Here is a 16627-nt window from a genome sequence, read left to right as displayed (position 1 = left end):
GCTAGATTGCAACACAAGTAAAGGTGAAGATTGTTGATCTCATTGTTTGGCATGCAAATTACTGCAAAGTAACTAGAAACATTACTCCTCCTCCAGATGGACTAGACATTAGCATTGGATTTTATTTTTTTCTTGGCGTACTCTCCCTCGACGCTGCCACTTTTTCTCGATTGCGTCTTTCTTTTTTTGGAGCTGAAGTTCCTTCACTTTTGTTTGTGCTTCAGTAAAGCTTATTTTAAATCTTTTCTCAAAGTGGCCATTCACTTATGAATAAATGTGTTTTACAGCAGTTTTAATGGCTTTTTGAGTTGGTTTCACTTTACTTTGTGTCTTCACCCCACTTTCAATAAGGGCCTCTTTTAAAAGTTTTCGGGTTTTGAAAGTTTCTCCACTAGGGAGAAAATTATGGATGGCATAATAGTGCACTTGACAACCTCCACAATTTGACAGTGTGTGCTGTTTCTTCTGCGCTGTATTAAGAGCTTTCCAGTTTACCATTTAAAACGTGTCTTGGTACTGGGCCCTGGCTTTTGAGTTCATCTTTTGGAAAGAGCTGTAAATTGCTTTGAATTTCTTGACGTAGGTGGAACGTTCGACCGCAAAGACTTCCTGACTGTCACCCTCGAACGCTGCAAGATAGTTCTTCCACTTTTCACTAGGGTTAGTTTCAACCGAAGCACTTCCAACCTTACGAAAGCTCTCCTTTACAGCAACTCTTGCAAATCCACAATTAAAAATGACAGACATTTTCGTTTCACAAGAATACACTTAGCTTGTTATCGAGTAGTACCGTTGTTAGGGAACAAAACCTTGAAGAGTTTCAAGGAATCAGTGCGATAACTTTCAAGTTTTGCGCCAAAATTGTAATTCAGTCTCGTTATATGATACTACTTGGGATAAAATTACAAACGTTCTTTATTCTTACCGCCCAAATTTGCAATTGTGTTTTATCAGAACTGTCAAAGGCGATCTAACCCTGGATTTTACAGAGATGCAAGACCTCAGAAAACGAGAAAAAGAAATAAATACCATCAAAAGTATACAAAGTTTGCCTGTATTACTTCTGAGATTGCTCCAATAAGTATTCGGTAGTGTATCAGCCGTTAAATTATTGCTTCTGAACACTCGCGTGACTCGCGTGTCAAAATGGCGGACACTAAGTTGAATTTCGTGACTGCGAGTTTTCAAAATTCCCTCCTCTTAAACAGTTTTAATTTGTCTTTTTTCCAAATAAATAGGAACCTGTGGGATTACTTTCGTTGATGGCGGTTGGAACCAGGTAAAGGCTAAGATGTTTTCGGGCGAAAACCATGATAAAGGAAGCAGCTTCGCAGAGACAAAACTTGATTTAATCTGCCTAGCACATCTCTCTTTATTTTGGCAGCCATCCCAAGTGGGAAAACAATGAAAAACGTCTCAAGTATTCATAGCGATAACTGCATTTTGATTTGCCTTGTGTTTAGTGGTGGGAATTTGCTCAAGAAAGCAACCGACGAATTTGGCGCCTAAATTAACTGTTTTTGGCTGTTGAGAGTATCATATTACGCTGCCACAATTCAGTCCGAGGGAGATGGTAGTGATACACAATTCTGCCAAGTATGAGAAAAATCCCTCGCAAAATAGCTAAGTTATTCTCAATTTTGCGAAATTATGGGTTAAAGACAGGGTGACCCAGGCCTTAATTAACCTGAGTGGACCTCATCATCCTTATTTCGTCTCTCACTGCCTCTCAAAACTTCACATTAAGCATTGCATTAGAAAAAGGAATAATCGTTAAGCATCAGTACTATATGGGAATTATGAATGTAAGAAAAAGGAAACAAAAGTGCGAGGAAGGGGAGGGAGGGCTGGTACTATCACAGGTTTCTTGATGTGAGCTAGGGAAGGCATTGTTTATCCCGCTGCTAACTACCAGTCTTTTTTTTTTTTTAAAGATGCTGCTCCATTTTCCAGACTAGAGATCAAACAAATTTGGTTTAAAACAACGTGGTACATTTGCAAAGGAAAGTTAAAAGGTTCTGGAGAAGGGCAATTCTCGGTGTTTTTGTCATGGCTACTAGGATAACCATTTTTTTTTAGCTTGAATACAGCTCAAAGTAGGCTATAAAAAATTAAATATACACTGCAAAAAGTTATATAAAACATGCATGGAGTGTCATTAGCACGCACCCTCCCAATGATAACTAAAGTACCACCACCCCTTTCCTCCCCCCCCCCCCCACCCCCACTACATCAGATTAAAACAACATATATAGCTTCTCAAAAGCCTAACGTAAAACTTCATTGTTCTCACTTAAACGCGAATATGGCTGCCAGCATCACGAAAAGCAACAAGAGATTCAGCTGAACGGAAACTGCGTTGCCTTCTTTATCGTCTTTGTCGTCTTCGTCATCAAGTTCATCCCCCAATGTCACTCCTGGGTCAATTTCAATGCTTCTGCTGAGACTGGCGGATACTCGGAAAGCAATCCTATACTTGGTGCCGATCCTCTCGAGCTTTGGGTAGCCACCGCTGCTGAAGTTGGCAAATTCGCCATTTACTTTGCACTAGTAACGCAAAAATGAAAGGAAAAAATGAGATTGAAATTGTTAGAAGCGAGATATAAACAAAAAACCGCAGACTTTACAGTGGCAGAGTATATTGTCTGCAAACGCTCTCCAGGAGGCGGTTTTCAAATTGAACTTATCTAGAAAACAGCGGGAAAAAGAACAGCTAAAACAAAAACAACAACAAACACAACAACCCGTTAAAATAAAAGGTTTTGTTGATCACTGACTGGCGAGTCATTGAATGTTTTCATTGCTTGAGAAATAGTGAGGTATGGATAAAGTCGAGCCTTCATCATCTTCACATCTTCAACAGAAAAAATATTTGCCAATGAAAGGAAAGTCTCTAATTAGTGCCTCGCATTCCTCACTTGGATAAGAGAACGTTTCAAAAGAAGACTTCAGTGAGCACTGCCCTCCCGCCTGCGCAAAATAAAACCCCGAATGTAAGAAGCAAAGTCTACGAAGCCAGTCATAATCGAGATAGATTCTGAAATTTCGGAGTTGCGATAAACTGTGATTATGCACTTGAAGATTTATAAATAGATACTGAACTTACGTTTACCTTTTAATCAAAACTATAATTATAAATAAATTCGTCATCGCCACAGGTGGAGGGGTGGCCGAGGGCGCTGGGTAACCTTTTTTTGTGATGCCACATCCAAAATCCTTCAACACAATCCTGTCCCAAATCCCAACTCCCCCACCTCCCTCCCTTTCCTCCCCCCCCCCCCCCCCCCCGCAAAAGCAATCCTATACTTGGTGCCGATCCTCTCCTATCTTCAGTGGGATAGGAGAGATTACGAGTCATGTCTAAAACTCGACAATACACATCAGCTGAAATTATGGCATTATAAGTATTTTTTGCCGATGTGAATTTTTTTCGCAATTCTATCACCGTTCTGATAAATCGGTTACATTACTTTCGGTTGTCCAAAATTGGGCAATCGTTTTCGCCCTTTTCTAATTAAATGTACCCCTGCCTCGCAATCATTCGATTTTGTTTATCACTCGTATGATCATAACCCAGACTGGATTATAATCACTCTTGTAACCATTAGAAAGTTCGCAAGTGCTGAGGAGTCCAGTTTTACCCTCAAACAGAAACATAAAACTTTAGTCTTGGTTATGGCTATTTTATAAATCCACGAGGAGTAGTTGTTGACCTACTTGGTGCTTAGTTTTGAACATAATGAACGTTCGTATGTAAATAATGGCAAGTTTTTTTTTTTTTTTTTTTTTTTTTTTTTTCTGACTGTAGCTTATCGGTAAAGTGAAAAACTAATCGACAAATCGTCCTAAACAGGAATGCCCACCTACTATCTTGTTCTCCATTGTATCAATTGAAAATGCATTTACTCCGATCCCCGTATAAAAAGTTAATCAAAATTGTGAGGTTGCTGCTTAAAACTGTTCACTCATAAAATCTCATTCGCAATTCTCCCTACCGTCTGCTATACAATTCTCACGACGTTAGTTTGGAGACTCTGGTATTGAATCAACTAATTATCCCTTCATTTATATTTTCTTCATTCTCATGCCTTACTTCACCTGAATATCATATTGATGTTGCAAGGTGAAGTTATTTTATGGTCACTCGTGAGAGTCAGAGGGTTACTGTTGTAGCTGAGAAGTCCTTTAGCCAATCTGAGCTTCTTGCTCTCCTTTAGAAATTTTCTTAATTAAATACGTTAGTTCATGATATGTTACGATTTCTGTATAATTCTATGATTAAGTAGTCAAGATTTAACTCTAAGATTGAGAAGTCAGAGATGCCTTCGAGTTTTAAAAAGAAGCAAATCTTAATATCTACAAACAGTCATAATGCATATAAATTAACTCAGGTGCAAATGGTTTTATTAAATGTAACAATCAATTCAGCGTGTAGAGTGTAACATACAAATGATTAGGCTATTAGGCTATTACATTTTGAAAAGGATAATAAAAGCGTTATATGACCATGCAAGTACAACTACTGCCTGTTCAACGTATTTCCATAAACACTTCGCTAGCAAAGCAAATGGGCTCGAGAAAACGAGAAGAGATTGGAAACAGCTCTCGGACACCCGAGGACCTCACCATCCTTATTTCGTCACTCGCTGCCTCTCAAAACTTCACATTAAACATTGCATTAGAAAAAGGAATCATCGTTAAGCATCAGTATTATGTGTGAATTCTGAATATAAGAAAAAGGAAACAAAAATGCGAGGAAGGGGAGGGAGGGGTGGTACTATCACAGGTTTCTTGATGTGAGTTACATCAGATTAAAAAAACAACATATAGCTTTTCAAAAGCCTAACGTAAAACTTCACCGTTCTCAGTTAAACGCGAATATGGCTGCCAGCATCACGAAAAGCAACAAAAAATTCAGCTGAACGGAAACTGCGTTGCCTTCTTTATCGTCTTTGTCGTCTTTGTCGTCTTTGTCGTCTTCGTCATCAAGTTCATCCCCCAATGTCACTCCTGGGTCAATTTCAATGCTTCTGCTGAGTTTGGCGGGTACTCGGAAAGCAATCCTATACTTGCCGCGGATCTTCTCGAGCTTTGGGTAACCACCGCTGCTGAAGTTGGCAAATTTGCCATTTACTTTGCACTAGTAAAGCAAAAATGAAAGGAAAAAATGAGATTAAAATTGTTATTTAGAAGTGAGAAATAAACAAAAAACCGCAGACTTTACAGTGGCAGAATATAATTGTCTGCAAACGCTCTCCAAGAGGCGGCTTTCAAATTGAACTTATCTAGAAAACAGCGGGAAAAAGAACAGAAAACAACAAACAAAGAAACAAAAACAACAACAAACACAACAACCCGTTAAAATAAAAGGTTTTGTTGATAACTGACTGGCGAGTCATTGAATGTTTTCACTATTTGCTAAAGTCATCCCTCTTGAGTCATTACGCAAGACAACCAAAAGAAAGGATGGTTTAGATCTGTTGCATAATAACTTCACTCAGAACTTTACCTTACTAGCAGCTGACATTTCATCGTCGGTATCGTCTCCACCGCCAAAGCGGAAATGCTTGCCGCATTTACCTGTTTTCCGGCATGGTATTTTTCGATTGAGTTTCTTTTGGTTACCGTCACTGTCTTTGATGTCTTCGTCTTTCCTTGGGTTTTGACCCTTTCTTCCCTGGACAATGAGTCCCAACTCAATATCCTTCGCCTCACTGGAAGTATAGTTTTCAAGCTTAAAAAAAAAAAGTCAAATTTTGAACCTATTTGGCATACTAAGGGAAACAATTAAAGGACTTTCAATTCAATCTCTAGCGTATTTGGGATTGCGTCGTTTTTGTTGCCGTTGTCCTTTTGTTTTTTTTTGTTTTGTTTTGTTTTTTACTTAATTCTGCGATTGTCTCGCACCACCTTCTGAGTCAGTCTGGTTCATATTTCAAACAAATCCAAGCTGAGGTGGACCCAGTTCGTCACTCAAAAATGCCTGTCACAAGTCTAAGGTTAAAAGACAAACTATTGATTTCTCCTATCTCCATGCGAGCACATGTCTGTCTTAGGGAAAGATAAACATGCCTAGATTAGCCCAAACAAGGACATTCTCTACAAAGCTAAAGGGTTGATGACAAATTTTTCATTGTGTTTTGCAATTGAGTAAGATTAATCATGTTGGAAATAACTCAGCGGATCATTAAAGGTTTCCCGCGCTAGAAACAATCTCTTTATTGTTAATTTAGCTCTAAGTTTCTTCCCTGAAAGTGGCTTAGTTCGGGAAAAAAGGAGGCCTGTTCTCGTCTACAATTAAACTAAAAAATAAATTTAGTGGAGTCAAGTTAAAATAGCTTAGTCCCTTAGGTTGTCCTATTCGGTACCATCTAGAAACTAGGTAACGCTCCCCCTGAGCCCTACGTGATTATAATGTCTAGTCACAGAGATAACATGATAATGATTGTGTACCTTCAGGAATAATTTCATTGAGCCAGTTTTCATTTCTATCTCATCATCATCGAATTTGATCGTTCCGTTTTGGCAAAGAATGTAGATGTCAACGTGCAGATTTGCCTTTTGAGCCTTGAAGTGAGCCTTGGCGGAGAGCTTCATCGCCTTCAGGCCTTGCAACACAGCAGATTTGTTCAGTTTTGCCATGGTGAAATCTTGCGCTTTAGGATCTATTGATCGATTCTTTCCGATATCTGTGCCATTCGCCCCCAGTTGCTTAATGACATCCATTTCTACAGTGAAGGCTTTAGCAAAAGCCTTGTTGTTACGACAACGACGAAACAGAACCTTTCCAGACCTGCGAAGGACTTTCATGCACATACCGCCACATGTTGTGTCGCTAAAATCAGCCGCAAAAGCTGACAAAAGAGTGGCAGCTGAGAAGAAAAACATTCTATGTTATATCTATTCAAACGTTACTTCAGCCGGCGGTTTACAAGGTGGTTACACACTTTGTTGGCGCCGAATTGAGTGCCTGGGTAAGCATAACTAGCGAATTATAGAGTTTTGCCAAAGATTGACTGTGCCAGTTTGCATGGTGAATTTTTTAGCCCATTAAAGTGATGCCGGTTAGTCCATGATGATGACATCTATCAAAACATAACCCCTCCCCCCCCCCCACACCCACAGGCACACATACGGAGAAAAAAAATATCCAAGTCACAAGTGGAAATGTTTAGAGGAAAAGTCAAAATCGTCGAAGCTCTCTGTTTTATCACAATCTTGTTTTTTTTTCTCATTTTTTCCGTGAGCCTTCGTTCGATTTTTTATCATGGCACGTTCGAGTTAGTTCAAGTTATTCTAGCGTTCGAACCACTAGTTTTCAATAACCTGAATACTTTTTACATAGTTTGAACTCGAAGCTCTTTCGAATTTTTTCCAAAGGAAACAACTGAACTAACACAAAAAATATTCAATTCACCGAAATGACAAAAGTATCAATAAATTCAAATCAATGATCATGTGAGTTGCGTTTGGTGCAAAACAAATCGACGTTGTCATGGTAGAGCAAGACATGTTCTTGAAAACCGAAAATTTGCAGGAAAGTAAAAAAGGAGGGTTACAAGTATTCGCCCTCGTTAATTAGAAGCTTCTTGTTTGGTTGTGAATTTATTAAAGATAACTGGCAGTCAGCTTTTCGAAGTCTGGTTTTCGTAAAATACAGGCGCTGAAAGAACTGCATGATAAATATTTTAAAATAGCAAATTGAGTTTGATCCACCTCAAAATAATTTTTCTTACCAGAAAGGGAAATGAAAATCGTTCTCCTTTAAATTATGAAACTGGACCGATAAATGAAAATGATAGTGAGATGACTTTTGAAACTGACATTTGGTTTCATTGCACTGCGTTGAATAAATATTAAAATTTTATTGTCATTCGAAATTGAAAACGAGTTGGCACTGAAGACAATGTATTGCACAGCTCTAACAATGTTTTCCTGTAAAAACTTGTTAGCAAATCTAGGTCTTCTAATTTTCAGTATTAAGAATCCAAGATAATTCCTGTTGAAATTATTTATATTGTGGTAAGGGAACTACGGTCTTTTATAGATCAATTTACTGAGACACCTCAGCTCAGAGCAAAAGTGTTGCACTTTATTAACCCAAAAGTCGTTAAAACAAATCGCATCTATTATCACAGAGATATGTAAAACCTCTCAAAAATCATCAGTACCTCTCTTTGATACGTTTTGGAATATTTTTTTCCCAAAGCTGAGAAAGTTGATAAAAGAGATTATTTCCATCTATTTTAATTGAAATGGAGACGAATAAATTGTTGTCATGTAACAAATTCTGATCTTCCAAAATGCGAACCACCATATCACCGATAAATCACAAGGTAAACTACCTCTTAAATATAACGGTTTGAGATCTAAATAATCTTCAGTTGTTCTCCATTAAAAGAAAAAAGAAAACATAACGGAACAGATAGTTTCGTTTACTGTATGCAAAGGTTCACGATTTTACCGTATTTCATTGTAAACAAACATAGCCCTTGTCGTTGTGGTCGGAGTACTTCGACTCGTTAATTTGGACAGAAAAAAATACTTAAAAGGTCAAAAAAGCTTCTCATTTCCAAAGGGATGTATCAGCAATGTGAGGATTGATTAGTGCTTAACAAAATGCAAACCCTCTGCATTGTAAATATTGCTTCGGTCGATGACGAGCAAGTTTCAAATGCAAACTTACCTACAAAGGCAAGTAGAAAAACGCAGCTTAATCGTAGAGTCATGTTGTTTTAGTTTTCCGAGCTTCCTGCACAAAGATGCCCGCGTTTTATCTTATAGAAAAAAGAGTGATAATTCTTAAGCTTTTCAACAACCAAGAAAGCAAAAGAGGCGGCCAATAATAATCTATTTGCAGCTGAAAAGAAACTGCTCTGCATTAAGTATCACCTGCCCTCGCATCAGTCCAACTAGCCTATTGTTATACAAATATGAGTGATTATTGCACCAAAATAATCAAACGCTGTGATATTAGTCACTGCGCACTGTAAGTGGTAGTCGATCAGAGTTGGAATTCAAACCTATTTTACCAAATACAAATTGCTGCGCAAACTGATTTCGGCTCCTATGACGTTTCTCTTACTTAGAGCTTCTTCTTTTTTATTAGTTGTCTGTCTGTTCATCTATTTACTGGACTCCTTTTTTCGGCAGGACTTCTCGATTTTCTTCTTTCATTGCTTGAGAAATAGTGAGGTATGGATAAAGTCGAGCCTTCATAATCTCCACATCTTCAACAGGAAAATATATTTGCCGGTGAAAGAAAAGTCTCTAACTAGTGCCTCGCATTCCTCACTTGGATAAGAGAACGTTTCAAAAGAAGACTTCAGTGAGCACTGCCCTCCCGCCTGCGCAAAATAAAACTCCGAATGTAAGAAGCAAAGTCTACGAAGCCAGTCGTAATCAAGATAAATTCTGAAATTTCGGAGTTGCGATAAACTGTGATTATGCACTTGAAGATTTATAAAAAGATACTGAACTTACGTTTACTTTTTAATCAAAACTATAAATAAATTCGTCATCGCCACAGGTGGAGGGGTGGCCGAGGGCGCTGGGTAAACTTTTTTTGTGATGCCACATCCAAAATCCTTCGACACAATCCTCTCCCAAGGTTGCTGCTCAAAACCGTTCACTTCACTCATAAAATCTCATTCGTAATTCTCCCTACCGTCTGCTATGCAATTCTCACGAAGTTAGTTCGGAGACTTTGGTACTGAATCAACTAATCATCCCTTCATTGAAATTTTCTTCATTCTCATGCCATCATTAATCTGAATACTGTATTGATGTTGCAAGGAGAAGGTATTTCTTTGTCACTCGGGAGATTCAAGGTTGCTGCTGCAGCTGAGAAGTTCTTAAGCCAATTTGAGCTTCTTGCTCTCTTTCTTCGTATATTTTTTTTAACTTTTACTATCAAATAGCTTGGTTCATGATAAGGTTACGATATTTGTGTTATTCTATGACTAAATAGTCAAGATTTAGCTCTTTGAGATGTCGGAGTAGCCTCCGAGTTTTATAAAGAAGTAAATTTTAATATCTGCAAATGGCCGTTAGCTATATGAATTACTTAAGTGCAAATAATTTTATTAGGTATAGCAATCAATTCAGTGTGTAACTTCTTGTTGTCACGACAACGACGAAACAGAACCTTTCCAGACCTGCGAAGGACTTTTGATGCACATACCGCCACATGCTGTGTCGCTAAAATCAGCCGCAAAAGCTGACAAAAGAGTGGCAGCTAAGAAGAAAAAAACATTCTATGTGATATCTATTCAAACTTTACTTTAGCCGGCGGTTTACAGGGTGATTTCACATTTCGTTGGCGCCGAATTGAGTGCCTGGGAAAACATAACTAGCGAAGTATAGAGTTTTGCCAAAGATTGACTGTGCCAGTTTGCATGGTGAATTTTTTAGCCCATTAACGGTGATGTAAGCCCATAATGATGACATCTATCAAAACATACCCCCCCACACACACACGCACAAATACGGAGAAAAAAAAAGTCCAAGTCACAAGTGAAAATATATAGAGAAAATGTCAAAGTCGGCGAGGCTTTCTGTTTTATCTTAATCAAAAAGTATTGAATTCACTGAAATGACAAAATCACCAGTAAATTCAAATCAATGATTATGTAAGTTGCGTTTGGTGCAAAACAAACCGACGTTGTCATGGTAGAGCAAAACATGTTTCTTGACGACCGAAATTTGTAACAGAAGAAAAACAGTAGGGTTTTAAGCATTCATTCTCTTTAATTAGAAACTTTTTCTTTCGTTGTGCATTGATTAAAGATAACAGGCAGTCTGGTTTTCGCAGTCAGGTTTTCATAAAATTATCCTGCACTTGGTTTGAAGAACTGCATAGTAAATGTTTAAAAATAGCACATTGACTTTGATCCAGCTCAATCGATTTTTTCTTACCAGAACAGGAAATGAAAATCGTTCTCCCTTAAGTTATGAAACTCGCTTGAGAAACAAAAATGATATTGAAATGACTTTCTAAACCAATATTTGGTTGTGTTCTACTGCTTTGAATAAATATTAAAATTTTAGTGTCATATAAAATTGAAAATAGCTTGGCACTGAAGACAATTGATTGTACAGCTCTAACAATGTAAACATATAACACTTGTCAGCAAATCTAGGTCTTCCAATTTTAAATTTTTGAAATCCAAAGCAATCCCTGTTGAAGTTATTTATATTGTGGTACCGGAACTACGGTGTTTTATGTCTCACCACAAGACAATAGGTTGGATCAATTTACTGAGACACCTCAGCTCAAAGCAAAGTTGCTGCACTTTATTAACCCAAAAGGCGTTAAAACAAAGTGCATCTAACATCGCAAAGATATGTAAAACCTTACAAAAAATAATCAGTGCCTTCCTTTGATACGTTTTGGAAAATTCTTACCTAAGCTGAGAGAGTGGATAAAAGAGATTATTACCATTTGTTTTAATTGACAAGGAGAGGAATAAATTGTTGTCATGTAAAACAACAAATTTTGATCTTCCAAAATGCGAACCACCATATCACCAACAAATCACAAAGTAAAACTGGCTGTTAAATATAGCGGTTTGAAATGCGAATATACTTCGCTATAGAAAAAAAAGGAAATCATTAAAGAACAGATGGCTTCATTTACTATATGCAAAGGTTCACGAATTTACCATATTTCACTGAAAACAAAAATAGCCCTTATGGTCGGAGTACTTTGACATGTTAATTCGGACAGAAAAAAATACCTGAAAGTTTATAAAAAAAAAACTTCTTCGTTTCCAAAGAACGTATCAGCTATTTGAGGATTGATGAATGTTTGACAAAATGCAAACCCTCTACATTGTAAATATTGCTTCGGTCGATAATAATCGTTTCAAATGCGAACTTACCTACCAAGGGAAGAAGAAAAACGCAGTTTAATCGTAGAGTCATGTTTCTTTAGTTATTCAAGCTTCTTACACAAAGATTCCCGCGTTCTATCTTGTAAAAAAATAGTCGTAATTCCTAAGCTTCACAAGAACCAAGAAAGCGAAAGAGGCGGCGAATAATGGTTTATTTGCAATGAAAACAAACTGCTCGGCAGCTTCAAGTATCACCTGCCCTCGCAACAGTCCAACTAGCCTGTTGTTATACAAATATAAGTGACAATAAAATAATCAAACATCGTGATATTAGTCATTAAATTGCTGAAAGTGGTATTCGAACAAAGTTTGAATTCATACCTGTTTCGCCTAATATAAATTGCTGTGCAAACTGATTTTGGCTCAATGATTAACAGGTGAAAAATATAACACCGCATTAACAGGATGAATTCTTGGTCAGATAAAAAACAAAAAAAAAACCACAACATTTAAGAGCGAGTTTATCTTACATTGCAAAACCTGGTTAGGTTCTCAAACGAAGGTGGTATAAGTAATCATCCGTAACAATTCCGTTGGAACAAGCCTAACACGAATATTCCCCAAGAGCAGGAAATATTTCTGAGTCAACCGATACCACTTTTACTGATATCACTGTTTTCAAGTCATCATGTAATATATATTCCATCCTTCATGGTCTGAGTCAAATGTTATGGTTAATGTACTTACAAGACAACCCTGATTAAAGACAATGTTGAGCACGAAGCCACTCTAAAGCAGATCGGCTTTCCAAAAGCGTATTGACAACTAATAAAAACAGCATACAGGGCTCATCGAAATAATGGAAATTCAGCCCGGTTTAAGAGAGAGAAAAAACCTTACCGGTAAATGCCACAAGAAATGCAAGACTTGCGTAAATGTTCATCTCCACTGCAGACCTCAAATCTGTGATTGTTACACCAAACCTTAGAGCACGGGTAAATAAACTTCACACCTGATTAAAGAAAGGAGTGATAATTAATCTGAACTGACAAATAGGAAGATAACGAGCTACACCTAATTTGCAACTGAAAAGAAGTTGTCAACGAAACTGTTATCGAGATAAAAACAGAATTAACTGAATCCTTTGATCCGTGAAGGCCAGCTATTTTGTGAGCAAATGTGTTTCCATTCGCACGCACTGTGGAAGGTACTTTCATTTCAACTTTGAGTTTGATTCCGGTCTAACAATATGGCTTTTGAGTGTAAAAATGTATTTTTAGCACTGGTGCATTCATTTATAAACTTTTTCTTTTGCAATCTTCTTAAGCAAGGCTTCTTTCGGGTAAAATTTCCGCACAGTCCCATCCTATTGTAAAACAAATCTGTTTTCCCAAGGCAATGTATTGTTTTTGTCATTGTTTTCTCTATCCAAGTACTGAATGCATAATGTAGTATGGGGCTGTGCGGAAATTTTACCTTCTTTTGTCCCAAGCTCAAGAGAACACGAAAGAAAAAAAATCTTCTTTAAGTTCATTTTGAGCTTGTAAGTTAATACTTATATATATTAGTATATGTAGCGTGACTGCTTGACCTTTCATGAGAGGCAAAAATTGTTTATCTTTTTTTTTCAAGACATTTCTAGAAAGTTCTTAATCCTTCTGCTATCTTACTTTTCTATTTTTTGACTGCAAATATCATCTTCATTTGCTATTTTTTTTCGCTGATTATCATGGCCTTTCCTGCGTGCACGTGCGAGCCAGTTCATATACAGCGAGCACTCTTTCGAGTTTCTCTGGGTGGTGTCGAGCTTAGGTGTGTAAGTCTGGCTCAAAAGATATCTGCACGCTGCAACACGGGTTCCTATGTTTTCTCCTTTTTCTTTATTTGTATTTTTATTATCTTCTTTGCATTATTACACATTTTTTTTTTTTATTTCCTCAGCGCGTTCCCCCAGATTTGGAAGGAGGCTATGAAAAGTCAATATTAACCAGAACTGAAACCCTTTTCTATCACTTTTTGTTTCAGAGAACCCCCGTTAACTATAACTTTATTTCTCAAGACAATATGTTTTTATTTGCCATTTATTTCCATTAGAATATGAAACTAGGACCTGATAAGTTTTTTTGTTTCGTGACTCCCAAAAACTGTGTTTGCGACGACACCAATTGAGAAATTCGCTTGTAACCTTCTACCTCGACAGAAAAATTAAGTTCACCCTGTCATAACCAATGATTTGATACCTTAAGTACCAATTTAGGTACATCATTGGGCTTTGATCACAAAAATGGAAAAAGATGTGTGTTTCCTCACGCTCGCCACATTTATTCTTTGAAAAATTATTTTACTGGAGGGCGATGTCGCTTAGCTTGGTGCGTCTTGACTCTGTCCGACGAATTATCGAGGTGAAACCCATGAAATTCTTGTCAAATGTTTTAAAAACTTCGTCTACCCTTCATTTGTACGCAGAAAAAAAAAGGCAAATTCCGAACGGTACTTCAAAACATTTTATTCATCGGTCAATTTAAGAACTGTTTTATTTATGTTTTTTTTGCAGCCCGAGGAAAAAGCAAAATTGAAACGACCGGCTTATCGGTCAAATGAATTCCAATTTCTTTAACAAGGAGTTGGTAAGTTCATTTTTCCTAGTAAATTTAAGTGGTGGTCAATTTTTTGTGACAGCCGAAAATAGACATCTCTGAAACGTCTCTCAAACTCTTAAAGAGTTTACACTTCCGGTAACATTTTCCTCCTTCTCCTTCTAAAAAGCCCTCAATTCAACCTAACACTCGAATTGATAGAGTCAAGATGGTGCAATTGTCTTGTTCATTTGCATCTAACTGTAGAACCAAATGATATTTTTCTCGCGCTGGCCTGGGACGGCAACAGCTCATACCTCTTAATTCATTACAGCTTAAAAAAATTTTCGAGAGACGTCCGAGAAGAAGCTTATTCTAGCGCGTATTGGCTTATTTGGAGATTACAAAGGCCGCGATTTCACGATATACCTCAAATATCGTGCACAACTTGGTGTGTGATTCAGACCTTCGGGTTCCTAAATGCCAGTATCCTCCTCATAAAAATCGGAGACGTAAAGCTGAGAGAGAGGTGAATCTGAAGATTTGCAGAAGCAATCAAAGCTGGTGGCGAGTCTTCCTGGTGGCAAGGTGACTGTAAACCTAATAGAACGCGTAGTGTAACTGCTATCTTAGAGTCGGCAATGAATAAGGAAGAAGGGCAAGAAGAGCGCTTATCTGAACATCAGTTTTCCTAACTGGCGATTTATGACTGAGATGAACTTTATGTCATATGATTGCCAGGGATACGCAGGTACTGTAGAGGCGCTCACACAAATAGAGGTGGGCGATCCTCCCTCTGACTTAAGAACTGCAACATGTTTATAGCGCAGACCAACTGGCACAGTTTGGAGCACCTCAGAGTCTCACTGGGCTCATCACATTAGAAATCTTCAGCAAACTAATCGTAGAGGCGGGTGGTTATCAGCAACGTGCACAGATCCCTGAACACGGGTCATCGCGAGAACTATACCCAATCCGTCACAGACAGAACAAGAAAGCGAGATATTCTTGCTAAAAGGAAGGATGTATCAAGACGTTTTAGTCATTGGCTGCCATCCAAAAGCACCTAAAAAAGACAAACACAGTGAAGTTGAAAAAAAAAAAATCCGCCCATGATAGGATCAAGAGGAAATGGACAAAGACCGGCTTGCTATTCTATGGGGGATGGCTACGTTCGAGGTCGGACCTCAGGTAAAATTATGACGAATAATCCCTAGCTAGCCAAGTGGACTTTGGATGGGCTCTTTGGAAAACGCAAAAAACAGCCACCATTTCTCAGAAAGCAAAAAATTATCTCTTAGACGTGTGCTGGACAGGGGAGGAAACTAGTAAAGGCAACTGCCTCTAATATGACTTCCCAAATATCGAGTTTAAGAGACGACACCAGCCAGAAATGCTGTCTAAGACTGACCGTTTGATAGAGCAGCAAATCGCTCCGTACTTCAGCCGGTTATCTACCGTAACAAAAATTGGTTTATTGACGAGGTCCCCCTCTGTAAATATGAACGAGGACGAAGAGGCCGATGCCAATGATCTAGCTTCAGAAGTCGAAACTGACCGAACAAGGCAGAAGATAAGGCGGGACCTTGCAAAATTCAGACGAAGACTGCAGGAGAAGGTACAGTTGCTATTAAGCTAAAAAAGAAAAAATAAAGACATTTGCATCTCACTTTTCTTTTATACATGTTGTCTTTGCTCACGAAAACAACTGACTTTGTCTTGGGATTTCATCAAGGGAAATTTGCAAGAAGCCTGCTGGTCAAATTACTGCTGGCTCATTCTTAATAAATTTTACAATTCATGCAATTAAACGCCGGCAACACTCGATCTACAGAGATGTAGATTTATATGCAGTAATAGAATGCTTGAAAAAATATTTTACGATCGAAGCAGGCAAATATTCATATATTATTCTGAAATTGTTATCTAGCAGACAGCATAAACAACGCGCTTGATAATTCCTACGGAGAATCTTCGGGTCACGCAATGTTAGCTTAGCGGAGTTCTGCATGGAAATGTTCAATGGCGGTAAGTGACGACAACAACACTATTTTAATTTTATTTTCGGGATAGAAGCACAGTTTTTAGTCTGATAGAACTATTGATATTTGAGAGGGCAGAATTTCTCATCTATAAATGCCAACTGTAGGTTTATTTGGTCAAGTGACCGCCAAGAGCAAGAATTGCGTGACAGATGTAGTTGAGAAAAACTTGTCA

General features: G+C 38.0%; 1 protein-coding gene and 1 long non-coding RNA gene across 5 annotated transcripts; one reads left to right on the top strand and one right to left on the bottom strand.

The window, feature by feature from the left end:
• Nucleotides 1-841: 841 nt before the first annotated feature.
• On the bottom strand, nt 842-12805 carry LOC149051343 (skeletal aspartic acid-rich protein 1-like). 3 transcript variants are annotated; one of them, XM_089213869.1, is made up of 5 exons: nt 12735-12805; nt 8687-10237; nt 6454-6872; nt 5510-5734; nt 4388-5140 (listed from the first exon to the last, which is right to left on the bottom strand). In XM_089213869.1, exons 2-5 carry the CDS (start codon nt 8727-8729, stop codon nt 4865-4867), a joined length of 963 nt encoding a protein of 320 aa, XP_089069995.1. In that variant the 5' UTR covers nt 8730-10237; nt 12735-12805; the 3' UTR covers nt 4388-4864. The 3 variants fall into 3 exon arrangements, with proteins under 3 accessions (XP_089070001.1, XP_089069995.1, XP_089069991.1); XM_089213875.1 differs by lacking the exons at nt 4388-5140; nt 8687-10237 and adding an exon at nt 842-2547; XM_089213865.1 differs by lacking the exon at nt 8687-10237.
• Nucleotides 12806-12990: 185 nt separating this feature from the next.
• Nucleotides 12991-15037, top strand: LOC149051342 (uncharacterized). Of its 2 annotated transcripts, none has more exons than XR_016188946.1 (3): nt 12991-13041; nt 14389-14461; nt 14745-15037. It is a non-coding gene; the product is annotated as an uncharacterized LOC149051342 (long non-coding RNA). The 2 variants fall into 2 exon arrangements; XR_016188950.1 differs by lacking the exon at nt 12991-13041 and adding an exon at nt 13069-13377.
• The last annotated feature ends 1590 nt before the right edge of the window (nt 15038-16627 follow it).

Source organism: Pocillopora damicornis, chromosome 1 (assembly GCF_964200805.1).
Source record: "Pocillopora damicornis chromosome 1, jaPocDami1.2, whole genome shotgun sequence".
Classification (NCBI taxonomy): Eukaryota; Metazoa; Cnidaria; class Anthozoa; order Scleractinia; family Pocilloporidae; genus Pocillopora; species Pocillopora damicornis.
This window is presented reverse-complemented; position numbering and strand designations above follow the sequence as displayed.